The 13,971-nt window shown below is 41.9% G+C and overlaps 1 protein-coding gene and 1 long non-coding RNA gene across 5 annotated transcripts in view; one reads left to right on the top strand and one right to left on the bottom strand.

The window, feature by feature from the left end:
• LOC142818731 (uncharacterized) overlaps window positions 1-5,877 on the top strand; it is a 37,208-nt gene extending 31,331 nt beyond the window's left edge. Inside the window, exon 3 of the long non-coding RNA XR_012896356.1 lies at window positions 4,928-5,877. This is a non-coding gene — a long non-coding RNA (uncharacterized LOC142818731). The remainder of the gene's footprint in view (window positions 1-4,927) is intronic.
• FNIP1 (folliculin interacting protein 1) overlaps window positions 642-13,971 on the bottom strand; it is a 99,538-nt gene continuing 86,208 nt past the window's right edge. For 3 of the 4 annotated variants that reach the window (XM_006116070.4, XM_006116071.4, XM_006116073.4), the window contains 5 exons: window positions 10,842-12,279; window positions 10,291-10,459; window positions 7,316-7,513; window positions 5,877-5,992; window positions 642-4,676 (listed from right to left, as the gene is read on the bottom strand). In XM_006116070.4, the coding sequence (XP_006116132.1) occupies window positions 4,598-4,676; window positions 5,877-5,992; window positions 7,316-7,513; window positions 10,291-10,459; window positions 10,842-12,279 (2,000 nt within the window). In that variant the 3' untranslated portion in view covers window positions 642-4,597. Of the gene's footprint in view, window positions 4,677-5,876; window positions 5,993-7,315; window positions 7,514-7,678; window positions 7,841-10,290; window positions 10,460-10,841; window positions 12,280-13,971 lie in introns of those variants that run through there. The other variant, XR_003087990.2, reaches the window with a different exon arrangement.

Below are 13,971 nucleotides of genomic sequence, written 5' to 3'. Positions count from 1 at the left end.
GCAGACTGCTCCTGGGGAGCGGTGGAGGGCTGGCTGCCAGTGGCTTACTGGCTCGTTTTGGGGCCACGGCGTCAGGGTCAATGACTGCTGGCTCTGGGCTGGCAGGCTTGGAGCTGGCACAGGCACTGTGGCCAGAGTTAACCCTTTTAAGAGCTCCGGGGATGGAGGAGGGAGAGGAGTGTTCTTGGTTGAGGCTGGAGTAGCCACCAGGGCACCCTGGGAAGGCTGGAGACCCCCCCATTTCGATATAAGTGTCTACACGGCACTTATTTTGAAATAGCTATTTTGAATTTGGCATTATTCCTCGTGGAATGAGGTTTACCAAATTCAAAATAAGTGCTCTGCTATTTTGAATTAACTTCGAAATAGCGGTTTGGCTGTTTAGATGCTAGTGAAGTTATTTTGAAATAATGGCTGTAATTTCGAAATAACTTTGCTGTGTAGACATACCCTAAGTGTTCTTCCCACCTGTGATAATCATCACATTTAATTAGGTTGCAAAGAAGGGTATCTGATATCAGGCACCCAAGTTTCACGTATCTGATATCAGGCACCCAAGTTTCAAACCTGTGGTCAATGGGATTTGTATTTTCATTTCCACAAGTAAAAAACAATACAAACAAAAGAGTTCCACAAGCAAGTAAACTGAAATATTGTATTTATTGCACAAATTTCCCCTAAAATTGGGAATGGTTATTATAATACAAGTGCACATCTTGGGAAATATATACAAAAAGAGGTAACAAATATGTACATTTTACCCAGCATTTTACACATACCACCATCTAAATAATTTAGAGAAAGCAAAAAAATTGTCGTAAAACATCTGTTATAACTAACAGGGAAAATGTATGCAAGATATAAAATCCTTATCTGCTTTATTATTATTGTTGTTGTTGTTTTCCCCAGCAGGCCAGTGTTTGCCAATTGCAACAAAATAAATTTGCTAGTATATACGTTTAGTACACTTAATGTTTTTCACTTAAAAATTAAGACATATTAATAGATGATGGGAATACTGAAGAAAAATATCACACAGATTAGTCTTCTATACAAAAAAAGGTGTGATACATTTTAGAAGTCAACACTATAGTGTTGTTAAAGATCCCTTTTTAAAAATTATTTGACAGAGAGGCGAATGTACCACATTTTTCATGTACCATAAAAGATAAATTATAGAAATACTCCTCATCATCCTAAAGTTGAATTTGCATATTTATCACAATGCCAATATGGTTAGGAAGAGTGTCCTTACATTTTAGACCCAGAGCTTAGGCATTCTTCTCACAGGGGGAGTTAGCTTTAATGACCTATATCCACAGTGCTGGCAGGGTGGCCAGTTTGTCTAGGACTGACTGAACAAATTATAGCATTAAAACAATCTGACAGAGTTGTGTTAGGCAAAAGAAAACTGAAAATGACTCATCTTAATGACAATTTTTTCCTCTCTCAATTTCATGTTGGCAGAGGCCATGTGTTTCTTAGGCTACGTCTACACTGCAACGCTATTTTGAGATACCAGAGTATCCCGAAATAGCTATCCCACGTCTTCAAAGCAAGCCCGGTATTTCAAAATATAACGGGCTCGCTATTCCGACATCCCTGTAAACCTAATTCCATGAGGAGTAAGGGACATTTTGGAATAGTGGGTTATTTCAAAATTATGGAATAAGCTATTTCAAAATAAGATGGAAATAAGATACTGAATTTGCGTAGCTCAAGTTGTGTATCTTATTTCGAGCTATGGTGCAGTATAGACTCTCCCTGAGAGTCAACCCCAATTTCAAAATAAAGCCCAAAGTTTTCTTAGTGGTGAGTGACCAGAAGAGAACATAATATTTTCCTGTAATAATTCATTAGGGACTCGGTCCTATAAGGTGCTGAGCATGGTGTTGATTCTGCAAATCACTGAAGTCCATGGGACTAGCACATACTTAAAAGTTAAGTATGTGTTTAAATGCTGTGATAGATTAGGACCACAGTGCTCAATACATTGTAGTACCAAGTGTTGTAGCACTAATGCAATCACGTTATAGTAACCACAAATATGTACAATGTTCAGAACTGTAATGATAATTACGTAATGCATAATTCCATACTGTATTCTAGCAAAAATAGTTTAAAATTCATATTTTAGAGCCCAATCCTACATTACTGATGTGTATTTGTAGAATCAGGCCCTTAAACATTTGGGCTACGTCTACACTGGCAGCTACTTGCGTAAGAACTGTTTTGTGGAAGAGTTATTGCGCAAAAAGTCTTCCACAAAAGTGCATCTACACTGGCATGAGTTTTGCACAAAAGATGTGCTTTTGCGCAAGAGCATCCATGGCAGTGTGTATGCTCTCCTGCGCAAGAAAGCTCTGATGGCCATTTTAACCATAGGAGTGTCTTGCACAAGAAATTCATGTTGCCTGTCTTCACTGCCCTCTTGTGGAAGAGCTCTTGCGCAAGAGGGCTTATTCCTTATGGGGAGAGGAATAACCCTTCCGGAAGAAGCCCTGTTTTACACACTATACTGTAAATTTACTTGCGCAAGAACACGCATGCAGTGTAGACAGCAGGCAAGTTTTTGCGTAAGAACGGCTGTTCTTGTGCAAGAAGCTGCCAGTGTAGATGTAGCCTTGTTGTCTTTGTTTCAAAACCAGATGTACTATAACCATGTGCTAAAAAGAGGTCATTTAAAAAGCAAACAGTGACAAATTAAAAATCTTCAGACTACATATTAAATAGGAAAGTGTTCTCCTGCAGCAGTCAGCATTGGATTTTGTAAGCAGACAGTTTCAGAACACACTGCCCATGTTAAAGTGGGGCTTACTTACCTAATTAGACTTCAATCCTACAAAGATGATGATGCAGGTGCAAGTCTGTTCATACGGATTCTTGTGGCAATGGAGTTATTATTTTTAATATTACCACCAAAACACACTGGATGAAATCCTGACCCCCCTGAAGCCAGTGAAAGTTTTGCTATTTATGTCAGTAGGGCTGGACTTTCACCCACTATTTTCAAGTTTGATAGACTGGGGAAATCTGTTTTTAAAATGTCTACAAGCCACAACAAAAAGCATGCTTCATTCTTTCTGTAAGCCTCTTTTCAATAATGTGATACTGTAGAAAGGTAAATATAATTTAGTGAACGAGTATCTTTCATTATTATTATGGATAGTCTGAACTTCAATATTCTGAAAATGATCAATGAAAACAACTATAATTAGCTACATGAATTGGCCACTAAGACAAGTAAGCAAAGAGAAGCATATAATGCGGTGTCCAGTTAAACTGAGGTAGTAGAGCCTTCTGAATCATAATCACCTACCTACTGTACATTTACATTACTTACAGCAGATTGGTTCCACATCAGCTATTTTTACCACTACTGTATACATGATGGCAAAACAATGATGAGTGAATAATTCTGAGAATGGAATAAACAGCATTTCCTGCTGGTAGCTACACAAAACAGTAGAAAAGGGATTACAGCAATTTGCATCAAGGGAATATTTTGTCTAAAAATAAATTTGATATTTCTATGCAAGGGCATAATTACGCATCCACGTTTGTGGAGCTAATTTTTTTTAAAATATAGCAATTAGTTACCTGAGCAATTAAGGTTGTCTTTTTTTCTCCCCTAGTGCTTTGGTACAAGTAATTTCTAGATCACTCACTGACTGAAAAACAATGTACTGCCAGAATATTATAGTCTGTAAAAATATTAGAGGTATTAGCATGGCATTTTTGGGATATTATAGGGAAATGTAAATCAACATTCTCTCTTTAGCCTTTGTTTCAAAATTGCATTTCTTCTATTTTTGCAAGTCATAAAACAAAAGTATCATTTACTATAAAGAGACATTTAAACATTGTAACAACTGAATACCTGTTACAACACCAACCCAAGAAAGGGAAACACAGTCACGTTTGCCGATTTGTTTGCTGGCTCCACCTCCCTCCATCCCACTCCCTTGGAAAAAGATTATAAATACATTTTTTAGCTGTGTGTCATTAGTAAGCTGTTTACAAAAATCCTTTGTCCTTTGAGAAATATCCACAATTTGACTATTTAGTGAAAAAGTAGAAGTTGTTACAAATCACTGCAGTTTGAGAGTTAAGATCTTAACACACTCCTAATAGGTATAAGCCAGTCCCAAGAAAGTTGCTTCCTTCTCCTGTTAAAATTTACAAAATCAGCAAAAGCACTGTACAGTATTACAAAGCAGTTCTTCCTTGCATTCCCTGGTTTTCATTGTACATAATTAGCCTCCTTGCAGAAATGGCCAAACACATTTGCAATCCTTCCGCTTTTTCCAAAATCTTGGATTTTCTTCAGCAGCCTCAAACTTTAGGCTTTTCAATTACCATTGGCGTTTAAATTCTTTTTTTATGAATGGCCAAATGAGAGAGAGAAAAAAATAAAAGAGCTCTCCAATTGTTTGTATTATATGCAGTCAGTGACGGAGACCCAGTCAGCTCAGCAAGCTGTGCAGTTCAGCTGCCTCCAGCGAAAAGGAACCGGGACAAGCGTGTTTCATGTCTGTCTCCTTGTCTTCCATTTCATTGCCAGGAAAAAAATTTAATCTCTATGCCCTTCAGCATTTTAAAGTAATATCTGGGCAACATAAGGAGAGTGAGTGCTTGCTACAGCCGCCAGTAAAGGGAGGTCACTGGATTCAATCCTAAAAGGAAAAAGGGAGAAACACTACATTTAACCCAAAATGTAGCTGTGCGGTATGTGTGCATCAACTGCTATATTATCCATGCCACGCTAAGATCGTTGCACTTGGACTATTCAAGAAGAGCAGTATATTTTAATTGATAAAGCTTTCAACTTCAAGTCATTCTTAATGTAAAATTCAAACGGTTGCATTTCTGAAGTAAAGGCAACACCATTTCTGTGATTCTGAACAATCAGTTCTTTTTTGAACAGACAGCAAAATGTATTCCTGATCCGCCTGGTGAGTCACTGACAGAACTTCATTGTCATGCAGGAGACTGGGGATCCATTCCTGTCTGCTCTCTCCATCACTGAACTAGCAGCTCTGGCAACGGAATACACTGTCTGGGGGAATTCATTCTACCCACTGGGCACAGACAGCCTGAGTAAAGGAGCGTCATGTGGGCAACGCAGTACAAGTTGGGAGCAAAGGAGGGAGTGGAATTCATTCTAGGGATGGAAAACCCTGGCTAATCAATTAACTGGTTAGCTGATTAAGTGAGATACCGGGGGGACCGTTTCAGCATGTGGGGCTGTTGGCTACTGCTTCTCCCCCACCCCCCACATGCAGGGTGGCCAGCATCTGCTGTCACTCCCCCTGCCACCCACCCACCCACCCTTCCTCACTCTCCACCCCCCTTCAGTGCTGGTGAGGTGACTGCCTTCCCAGGATTTCTGAAATGGCCTTTCTGCTTGTGCCCCATTCCCACTGAGGGGTGCTATGTGGCTTACGGTGGGTCTCCTCTGGGCCCTCTGCCATGTGGGGAACGTCACCTTGGAGGAATCAGGTATCTTGTGTTGTTAAACAAGGAGTGGCCGCCTAAAGAATGGTTCTGATGAACTGTGGAGTGGTGAGTCCAGTGGGGCAGGAGATGGAGGATGGAGAGAGATCTTAAGAGGATATGGACACAGCCCCAGATCTGGGAAACTCATGTCAAACTAAAGGATACACATGTGCATGTGTCTTAGTGCACATGAAAAAATTTATTCTGCACATGGATGGAAAAGATTAGAGGGCATGTTGGTGCTGATCCTGTATGAGGATCCACTAGTGCAGACCCTGAGGCCATGCCACTACCCGTGACAACCCTGCTAGGTGTGGAGAGGATTTGGGTGGAGGAAACACATATGGAAACTTTATTCAATAACATTGTGATCATACCCCAACACTATGCCCAGCTCCTTGACATGAACTCGCATCTGGCCCTTGAGGTATTCAGACAGCATCTTGCTTTTGAAATACAGCTCTTGCAGCCGATCTTCCAGGTGCATAACACACTAGAAGAAGATGAAAACAATCACATCAGAAACAAAACACCTTGCAGTCTTCTACTGTAGTGGTTCCCAAGCACCGGTCCGCAGACCGTGGCTGGTCCATGACCTGCTGGCTGCCGGGCTACAGCAGCTGCTAGAGCTCAAGCCAGCTCTTCGCAGCAGCTCAGCTCTGGCAGCCATGGTGGCTGAGGCGTGGCAGGAGGAGGTGGAGCAGGAGGTCCCTCCCTTCCTCCTCTGTGCTTGGGGAGGGAGAGGGCGCGAAGGAGTAGGGAGTGCATGCTGCCAACAGCCGCTCCCCCTCCTTGCATGACTGCTCTCACCAGTGGTGACACTGGGGCTGAAGCGGAGGCAAGAGGAGGTGGATCAGGAGGCATCTCCCTCCCTCATTCCCCCTCGATCATAGCGGCCCGGCTGGGTCTAAGCGTTCTCCCCACCCATGGGGCCAAAGACACACTTGGGGAAGAAGGGAGTGCACACTTTGCCAATGGCTACTCCCCCTGCCCACATGGCAGTAACAAGCAAGCTCACTCAGGGGGCAGCCTCGCTCTGGGGAGTGTGGGAGTGGGGTGGGGGCAAAGGGGTGTTGGATGAGGGTGTAGTGGGGTTACAGGGCAAGACGGTGTTGACATGGGCTATAGGGGTCAGAGGTTAAAAGGTCAAAGGGCAGGGACTAGGGTGGGGTTCAAAGGGTGTTAGGCACTGGGGAGCAAGGGGCTAGGTTGGGGCTAGGCAGTCAGGCAACACTTTGATTTGCATATCTGCAAATTCATTATTTGCAAATATGAAAACAAAAATGATACCAGTCTGCCAAAAGTTTGTGAATGGGTTTTGCTGGCATAAAAAAGGTTGGGAACCACTGTCTTCTGCAGCCAAATTCCAAAGAGGAACAGCTCAGTTCCCACAATGCCATTTTCTTTGGTTAGCCATGACAAGGTAAATATTTATTTGAAAGCACCTGGCAACAGCACGGGAAGACATGCAGCTAGAATGACAATGCCAACTTTTGTTTAGATTTCTATTTTGAAAAGTATTTTTTACTTAGAGGGCAGATCTCCCGGTCTTACTCTAGCAAGACTCGTCTATTTTAGTGGAATAGTGTGTTACAATCCAATCAGGACCAAAGAGAGCTATTTTGATTACAAAACAAAATTTAACTGAATGTCCCAAGTGGGCACAAATGTAAGTTAGACAATGCACAATATAATCTATTGTGGCTATGTGGAAGCATGCAAAATACCAACTTACAGCATCTTCTTTAACACATTAATTAAAATGATATTCTCAGAACACATTTAGCCCTGTAGCTAGATCTTCACCCATACTTACAAAATTTGGAGATAAATTATGCTTATAAAGCTGAAGAGTGGAATGAAGCAGGTTGGAGACAAGGCTAGAGACTAAAACCTCTTTTCCTAGTTTATTATCAATAGTTCGCCTTTGGCTACTGGCCACTTGCACTGTCCATTTATCCATGTCTGCGATAATGCAAACAGCCTCTGCAATTGGTTCATCCAAAACAGGATGCTTAAAAAAAAAGAAAAAAGAAAAAGGAAAGACAGAATAAATATTTTGAGTCTGAAAATAACAAAAGACAACTCAATTTTTCCAAAAATCTCTTCCCGAATAGTGACGGTGTTTTTACATATACTGCAATTCCTTAAAAATGTGTCTTTATAATAGAAAAACTACCTCAGTCTTAAAAGGATAAAATCCTACATTTTCCAAAGTAGTTTTCTTTTTATTATCCTCTAATGCATCGAATATCTTCTTCCAAGCATGAATATGTTTCAGTGCCTACAAATTTTCCCCTTTGACATTCAATAAATATTGATGTATCCTGTTTGAATGGAGCTGAAGTTAAATGGACGTAGGTTAAAATCATACTTTAGAAAAAACAAGCCTGAATAGCTTTAACCATTAATAATAGTACGTTAGGTTATTAAAACTAAAAGCGTCCCAAATCAAATTTCCTTTTCACCATGTATGCTGTGGTTATTTGTTTTTTGTATTTCACTGGGTTTGGACACTTTAAATAGTCTGGTCAATTTCACTCCTGTTACTAATCAGTTTTTCTTTATGTCAGCATCAGCTCTGGGAGTAAGGTTTGTTAAGTGTTGCTGCAAAACCAGCAGAGGGAGTAAACAACAAAGTGCACAATGACTTTTCTAGTGCCTTCAACTGGTGTCTTTATAAAATATTTCTTTCCAACAGATTTTTAAAAAAGGGGATATTTAGAACTTTGTTGGCCCTTTTCATACCAACTTTCATACAAACGTGTGGCTTAATTGCTTGAAAAAGCATCCCTTTTCTCAGAGTACCATCAACATGGTCCATGGTTTTATTTGAAAGTCAGTGCGTAAAATCTTGCCTAATCTTGCCCTGGCAGTTTTTGATATTCTTGATTCAGTGGCTGTTTGTCAGGGGGGAAAAAAATCTCTCTTTTGTAGAATGTAAGAATGAAGCATTTGTTTCATACCTGTAGACACTTTGAGATACTGGACTGGTTTCTCAAAGTTCAGCTGTGCTTTATTTATAAATGGGGCTGTGTCCAGACTCAGGGGTTTTTTCGGGAAAAGTAGCCTTTTTCCGAAAAAACTTCACCTGCGTCTAGACTGCAGCCGCGTTCTTTCGAAATTAAATCGAAAGAACGTGGCTTTTCTTTCGACGGCGGTAAACCTCATTTCACGAGGAAGAACACCTTCTTTCGAAAGTGCTTCTTTCGAAAGAAGGCGTTCTTGAATGTAAATAGGGCTTCTTCGAAAGAGAGCATCCAGACTCACTGGGTGCTTTCTTTCGAAAAAGCGGCTTGCTCTTTCGAAAGTTCCACGTTCAGTCTAGACGCTCTCTTTCGAAAGAGGTTCTTTCGAAAGTATCTTTCGAAAGAGCCTCTTTTGAAAGAGGCTTGCAGTCTAAATATAGCCTGGGTGAAATCTACCCAGGTGTGTAGGTCAGCTCAGTGGGTGACATGAACTTGATAGGGATATGTGCAGGGAAGGGGAAGAAAACTATGGGAAATTGCCACAGATATGGGTAGCCAAACTGCTGCATATAAAATGGTGCTAACTATACCTGGGCTTTGTGGCAGAAGGGAATCGTGGCAGAAGGCCTATTAACTTTTCTCAGAAAAAGTCGTATTTTATCTTCACTAGGGTCTCATCCCACTCCCACTGAAATAAACTATTTGCATAGAGAAACAAGATCATGTCCTTCAATGGCAACTGGCAGTCTTTGCCTGGAATGTCTTTTCCCTTAATTTTCACAGAGCCAGAGGGAGGAGGAAATGACCCCATTCATTCCTCCCTCCAACCTGCCCCATCTCCAGCCTCCCCCCAGTATAGACCCTGAATCACGTGGATAGGAATTATTGGGGAAGAAACACTTCCACAGAGTGCCCATTCTAGAGAAAGAACAGAAAGAAAGGTAGATTGGAGTGCAGAGAATCCTGCTCCACATGTGTCTTGAGTGTGTATGGGGGAAAAAGGGTGTCTCTCTTTTCCCCCCACTAAGCCTGCACCCTTGAGCCATTATCTCATCCCCTTCATCCATGGGGGGGGGGGGGCAGAGATCAATTTAGAGGGTCTGGTGAAGATCCGCTAAATCAACCGCTGAACGTGTTCCCATTGACTCCAGTGATACACTGGAATGAGAAGCTACAGGTAAGTACATGGGAGAGTTTTCCCATCAGTCCAGCACAGTGCAGACACCACATAAAGTTGACCTAAGGCACTTCGACCCCAGCTACGTTATTCACATAGCTGGAACTGCGTAAGTTAGGCTGCCTTTACCCCATAGTGTAGGCCTGCCCTAAGGAAAAAATAACAGTACTGAGAGATCCCAGTGCTAAATATTAATTTCCCCACTATAAGTTCTGCTCTGCAGAAACTCAAGACACCAGCAGTTAGTTGGGGAGACAGGAATGGGAAAGGCTCTATGTCAGTTCGGACTCTATAACCACTCTATTTGTGGTTGCTGCACCTAAAAGAAGAGAGACTTCATGATTTCTGTGCCCTTTAACATGGATGTCTCTTTTCTCTTAAGGCATGATCCTTCTTCACTGGCTTCATATGATCTCACAGTGAAAATCTGGAGCAGATAACTATTACTCAGGAGCAGATAATCATATTACTCAGGAGTACCAACAGATAGATCAGAGCATTGAGAATGAACTAGTAAAATGGGACTGGGGGCACTCGAATGGAGCTGTGACAATAAATATTTCCAGTTCCAGCAGATTGCCAGTTCAGAAATATTTGCCTCTTTTTATTGAGAAAGATACATTTAATTGCATAGGGTTTAATTACCTGCACAGCATGCGACAAATCCGACACCAAACAGTGTCTCAGTTTTTCATCATTTCCTACTCCTTGCAAAACAAAGTCAGGTACGTAAGATGAACAGTAGCCACCTAGCAAGGACCTTCCAAAATTGGCAATACTGGGCTGGATAGAGGTCACTTCAACTAATTTTGACCTGCAAGAAAGGTATATCATGGACATGTACTAAAACTAACACTGATATCTACTCATTTCAGCTTGAGCAAGTGTGACATTTTAGTTCCAACCATCTCTCCTCTTAATGTGATCAGCTTACAACCATATTTTAAAAAGAAACTTTACACTTCAAAGACAGTTTACAATATTCAGCCCTGAGCATAAAATACTGTAGAGGAACAAGATTATGAGCCAGAGTTGCAATTCATAATTAATATTGTTAATATGCAGATCATGAATCTTTTAACATTCATTTTACAACCACCAAGCCCAAGAGAATCTTTCCAATCATTGTTGCAAGCCATGCACGTGGATAAGAGATTATATTTGTCAGTGCGCCTGTTATTGTTGAAATTACTTACCCAGGGAAGGGGATCTCCTCTTCTTCTGCCCAGTCCTCATGCTCGCCTACGTAGTAGTTACTGTTCTGTCTAGTTAAATCATGACCTGTGTCTTCACTTTCACTGTCACCCAGGGCACTATCTGAGCTCTCATTTCTTGGAATGTCCCAATCAGATCCTGGGGCAACTTTTTTCTCTGAGTTCTCTTTATCCCCATGGGGGACACAAATAGAGATTTTGCCTCTTTGGTCCTGCTCAGCAAAGCAGTTTTTGCATGTCTCCTGGCGAACAGATTCCATAAACTTACAAAATTCACTGGGTAGTTTGTTGCTCTTGGTACCTAATTTTTTGGAAAATTCTAAACTACCACCATCATCTAGGACCTCTATCGGGGCTTGCACTGGAATATCATCAATAGTCCTGGTTTCAATTGAACCATCATCCGTAAAATACTCATCAAACAGACTCATGCTCTCTGCATTGTAAGGATGCGGGTTCCAATTCGGACGTTCGCTGATGACTTGAGGAAACGGTTCAGCTGTCCCACAGTTTCTATTTTGGTCCTCAACCGTTTGTTTTGCTTCACAGTTGTGATCAGCACTCACTCCTTCCTCCCTTGCTGCTTGGTTGTGATGCCTAGCAATTTGTTCCACTACGGCTTGACTTCTAAGTTCAATGTCTGAATCAGGAGACATGGAATCTCCAATCAGGAAAGTCACCTTTGTCTGAGCCTCAGTGGTACCACAAGGAAACGCATCAGATAAGAGTTTATCTGGAGGCTTCTTTTCCACAGCTATACCTGTTGATCTTGTTACTCTGATGGGCTGGTTACCAGATTCCAGTGACTCCTCAGTCCTCCATGTTCCTGCTGCTGGCTCTAATCCCGACTCTGCTATTGCACATTTGTCCACTGAAGATGACCCTGTGCAGATTATGGTCTCCAATTTGGCATCCAGACAAGGTGTCAATTTATCCTTGCACTGCTTAATGTCAGCAGCATTTTCTTGGCAGTCAGGAGCAGAAGTTGTTCTGCTCTTATCTGGAGAAGTCTCCAGCTCCTCCTTAGAGGCATTTGGGGCACATTCTCTCTCTTGTTGCGAAACGCCCTCTGTATTTTGCCCAAGAACAAGTGGGCACTTGCAATATTTGCAGCTACAGCTAGGAGTTCTCATTTCTTCAGACTCTCTAGTGAGCAAATTGCTTCTGTTCCTGTGGATTGTAATGAGCACATATTCAGATTCCTCTACCTCTCCTTTCTCCAGCGTGGTAGTAATAACTGTTCCAGGCATTACTATGGCTTCATCTTCCCCGTTTTCTAGCAGATGAGTCTCTTGTAGTTCAGAGCATCTTATGAAGTAAGTGAGGAAATAAAGCAATCTCTGAACTAAATCTTGTCTTTTACCAACCACCACCGTTTTTGCTAATCTCACAGGTGAGCCAATTGCCCCATACAAGTCTCCTGCAACAGAAAACAAAGCATAAATATTTTTCAGCTTTAATATAATCATGCTATTATTATACAGTTGCTGGTTTTCTAAGGCCAGGTCAACAATAGATGAGATTTGTGGGTAAATCTGCGCTAGCAAACTTCCCTAGTGCAGATACAGATTATACTGGCAAAAAAGTGTTTTTGCTGGTACAACTGTGTCTAACCTAGTGCTTTAGTTGTATAGAAATGTTGCCCAACAAAACCAAATCCATACTTCTAACTAATGTTCTTACACTTGCAAAAGCTTCTAGTGTTGATGTCACCTAAATCAGCGTGGGAGTCTCTGAGGGGTAACCATGTTAGTCTGTTTTAGCCAAAACAATGAGGCATCTGGTGGTACCTTAAGACTAACTAATTTAGCCATCTTAGCTTTCATGGATGCATCTGACAAAGTGGGCTCCAGCCCATGAAAGCTGATGCTCAAATACAATTGTTAGTCTTTAAGGTGCCACAGGACTCCTTATTGTTTCTGCATTTAAGCTCGACAGGATTGGCTTTAAATAGCTAGTCATCAATAGATGCTGATTTCACATGACAGAAATTGGTGAAATTAAATCAGTAACAGTTGGCGAGCACAGCCTCCCCCACACCTAACGCTAACAAGGATCTAGTGTCATTGGCCCGGCTGTCATGGCCCCTCCCGCTGGCGGGGGGAGTCCTTCTCCCGGGGCCCTGATCACAGATCTCTTCTCCACTGCACTATGACCGCCTTCCTCAGAGGTTGTGCCCAGGTGCCCTAGTCCCCTCTGCTGCATAGGGAGTCCCCTGCTGCCCAGATGTCTGTTCTGGGAACCCCGTGCGGCTGCACTGTCAGTGCTGCCCTTCCCCCGAACAAGACCCTCCCTTAATTTCCCACAACTATGAAAGTTAAAATAGTTTAAAACATGCTAAAAATAAAAATGGATATTTATTGCCAAAATTACAAACAAATCAAGTTCAACCAAGTTTGACTCATACGAGGATGATGCACAGACCAGAGGAACATCTGAGCTGCCTTATGTAGGCTCCAAGGCTTGAGTTCAGAGGAAAGACGCATGTTTTCTTTTCAAGTGTAATTATTTTTAGAGAGATCCTGACATGGATCTTATGGATGTCAGGATGGCCAAGTGGTCTAAAGCGCCAGACTCAAGTGATTGCCTTTTCCTCAATTGGGTATTCTGGTCTCCAAGTGGAGACGTGGGTTCATATCCCACTCCTGACACATCCTCCTCCTTCACAGAGGCTGTGGAATCTCCATCTCTGGAGATATTTAAGAGTAGGTTACATAAATGTATATCAGGGATGGTCTAGACAGTATTTGGTCCTGCCATGAAGGCAGGGGGCTGGACTCGATGACCTCTCGAGTTCCCTTCCAGTCCTATGATTCTATAGACAACAGCCTTAACAGCAATTATACACCAGAAAGGGGTTGCTACATCTGTCTCATTACAGTCCAAAAACAATGGAACCTTTTACCTCAACATAACCAGTTCAACTCTGCCCCAGATTGACAGTCACTGAAATTTATCCTCTCCTGTCACTTCATTGGTGATGAGAGGGGTCTCTCTTCAGTTTCTGGTGAGCAGGTGTTTATAAACACAAAAGCCAACAGGCAAGCTCAGCAGAGACGCCAAAAATTCAATGATCATGGAAACGGAGCCAAACTTTTTACACGTAAACTTT

This window comes from Pelodiscus sinensis, chromosome 17 (genome assembly GCF_049634645.1).
Source record: "Pelodiscus sinensis isolate JC-2024 chromosome 17, ASM4963464v1, whole genome shotgun sequence".
Lineage (NCBI taxonomy): Eukaryota > Metazoa > Chordata > Testudines > Trionychidae > Pelodiscus > Pelodiscus sinensis.
Note: the sequence above shows the minus strand (reverse complement) of the source record. Positions and strands in the feature narration are given on the sequence as shown.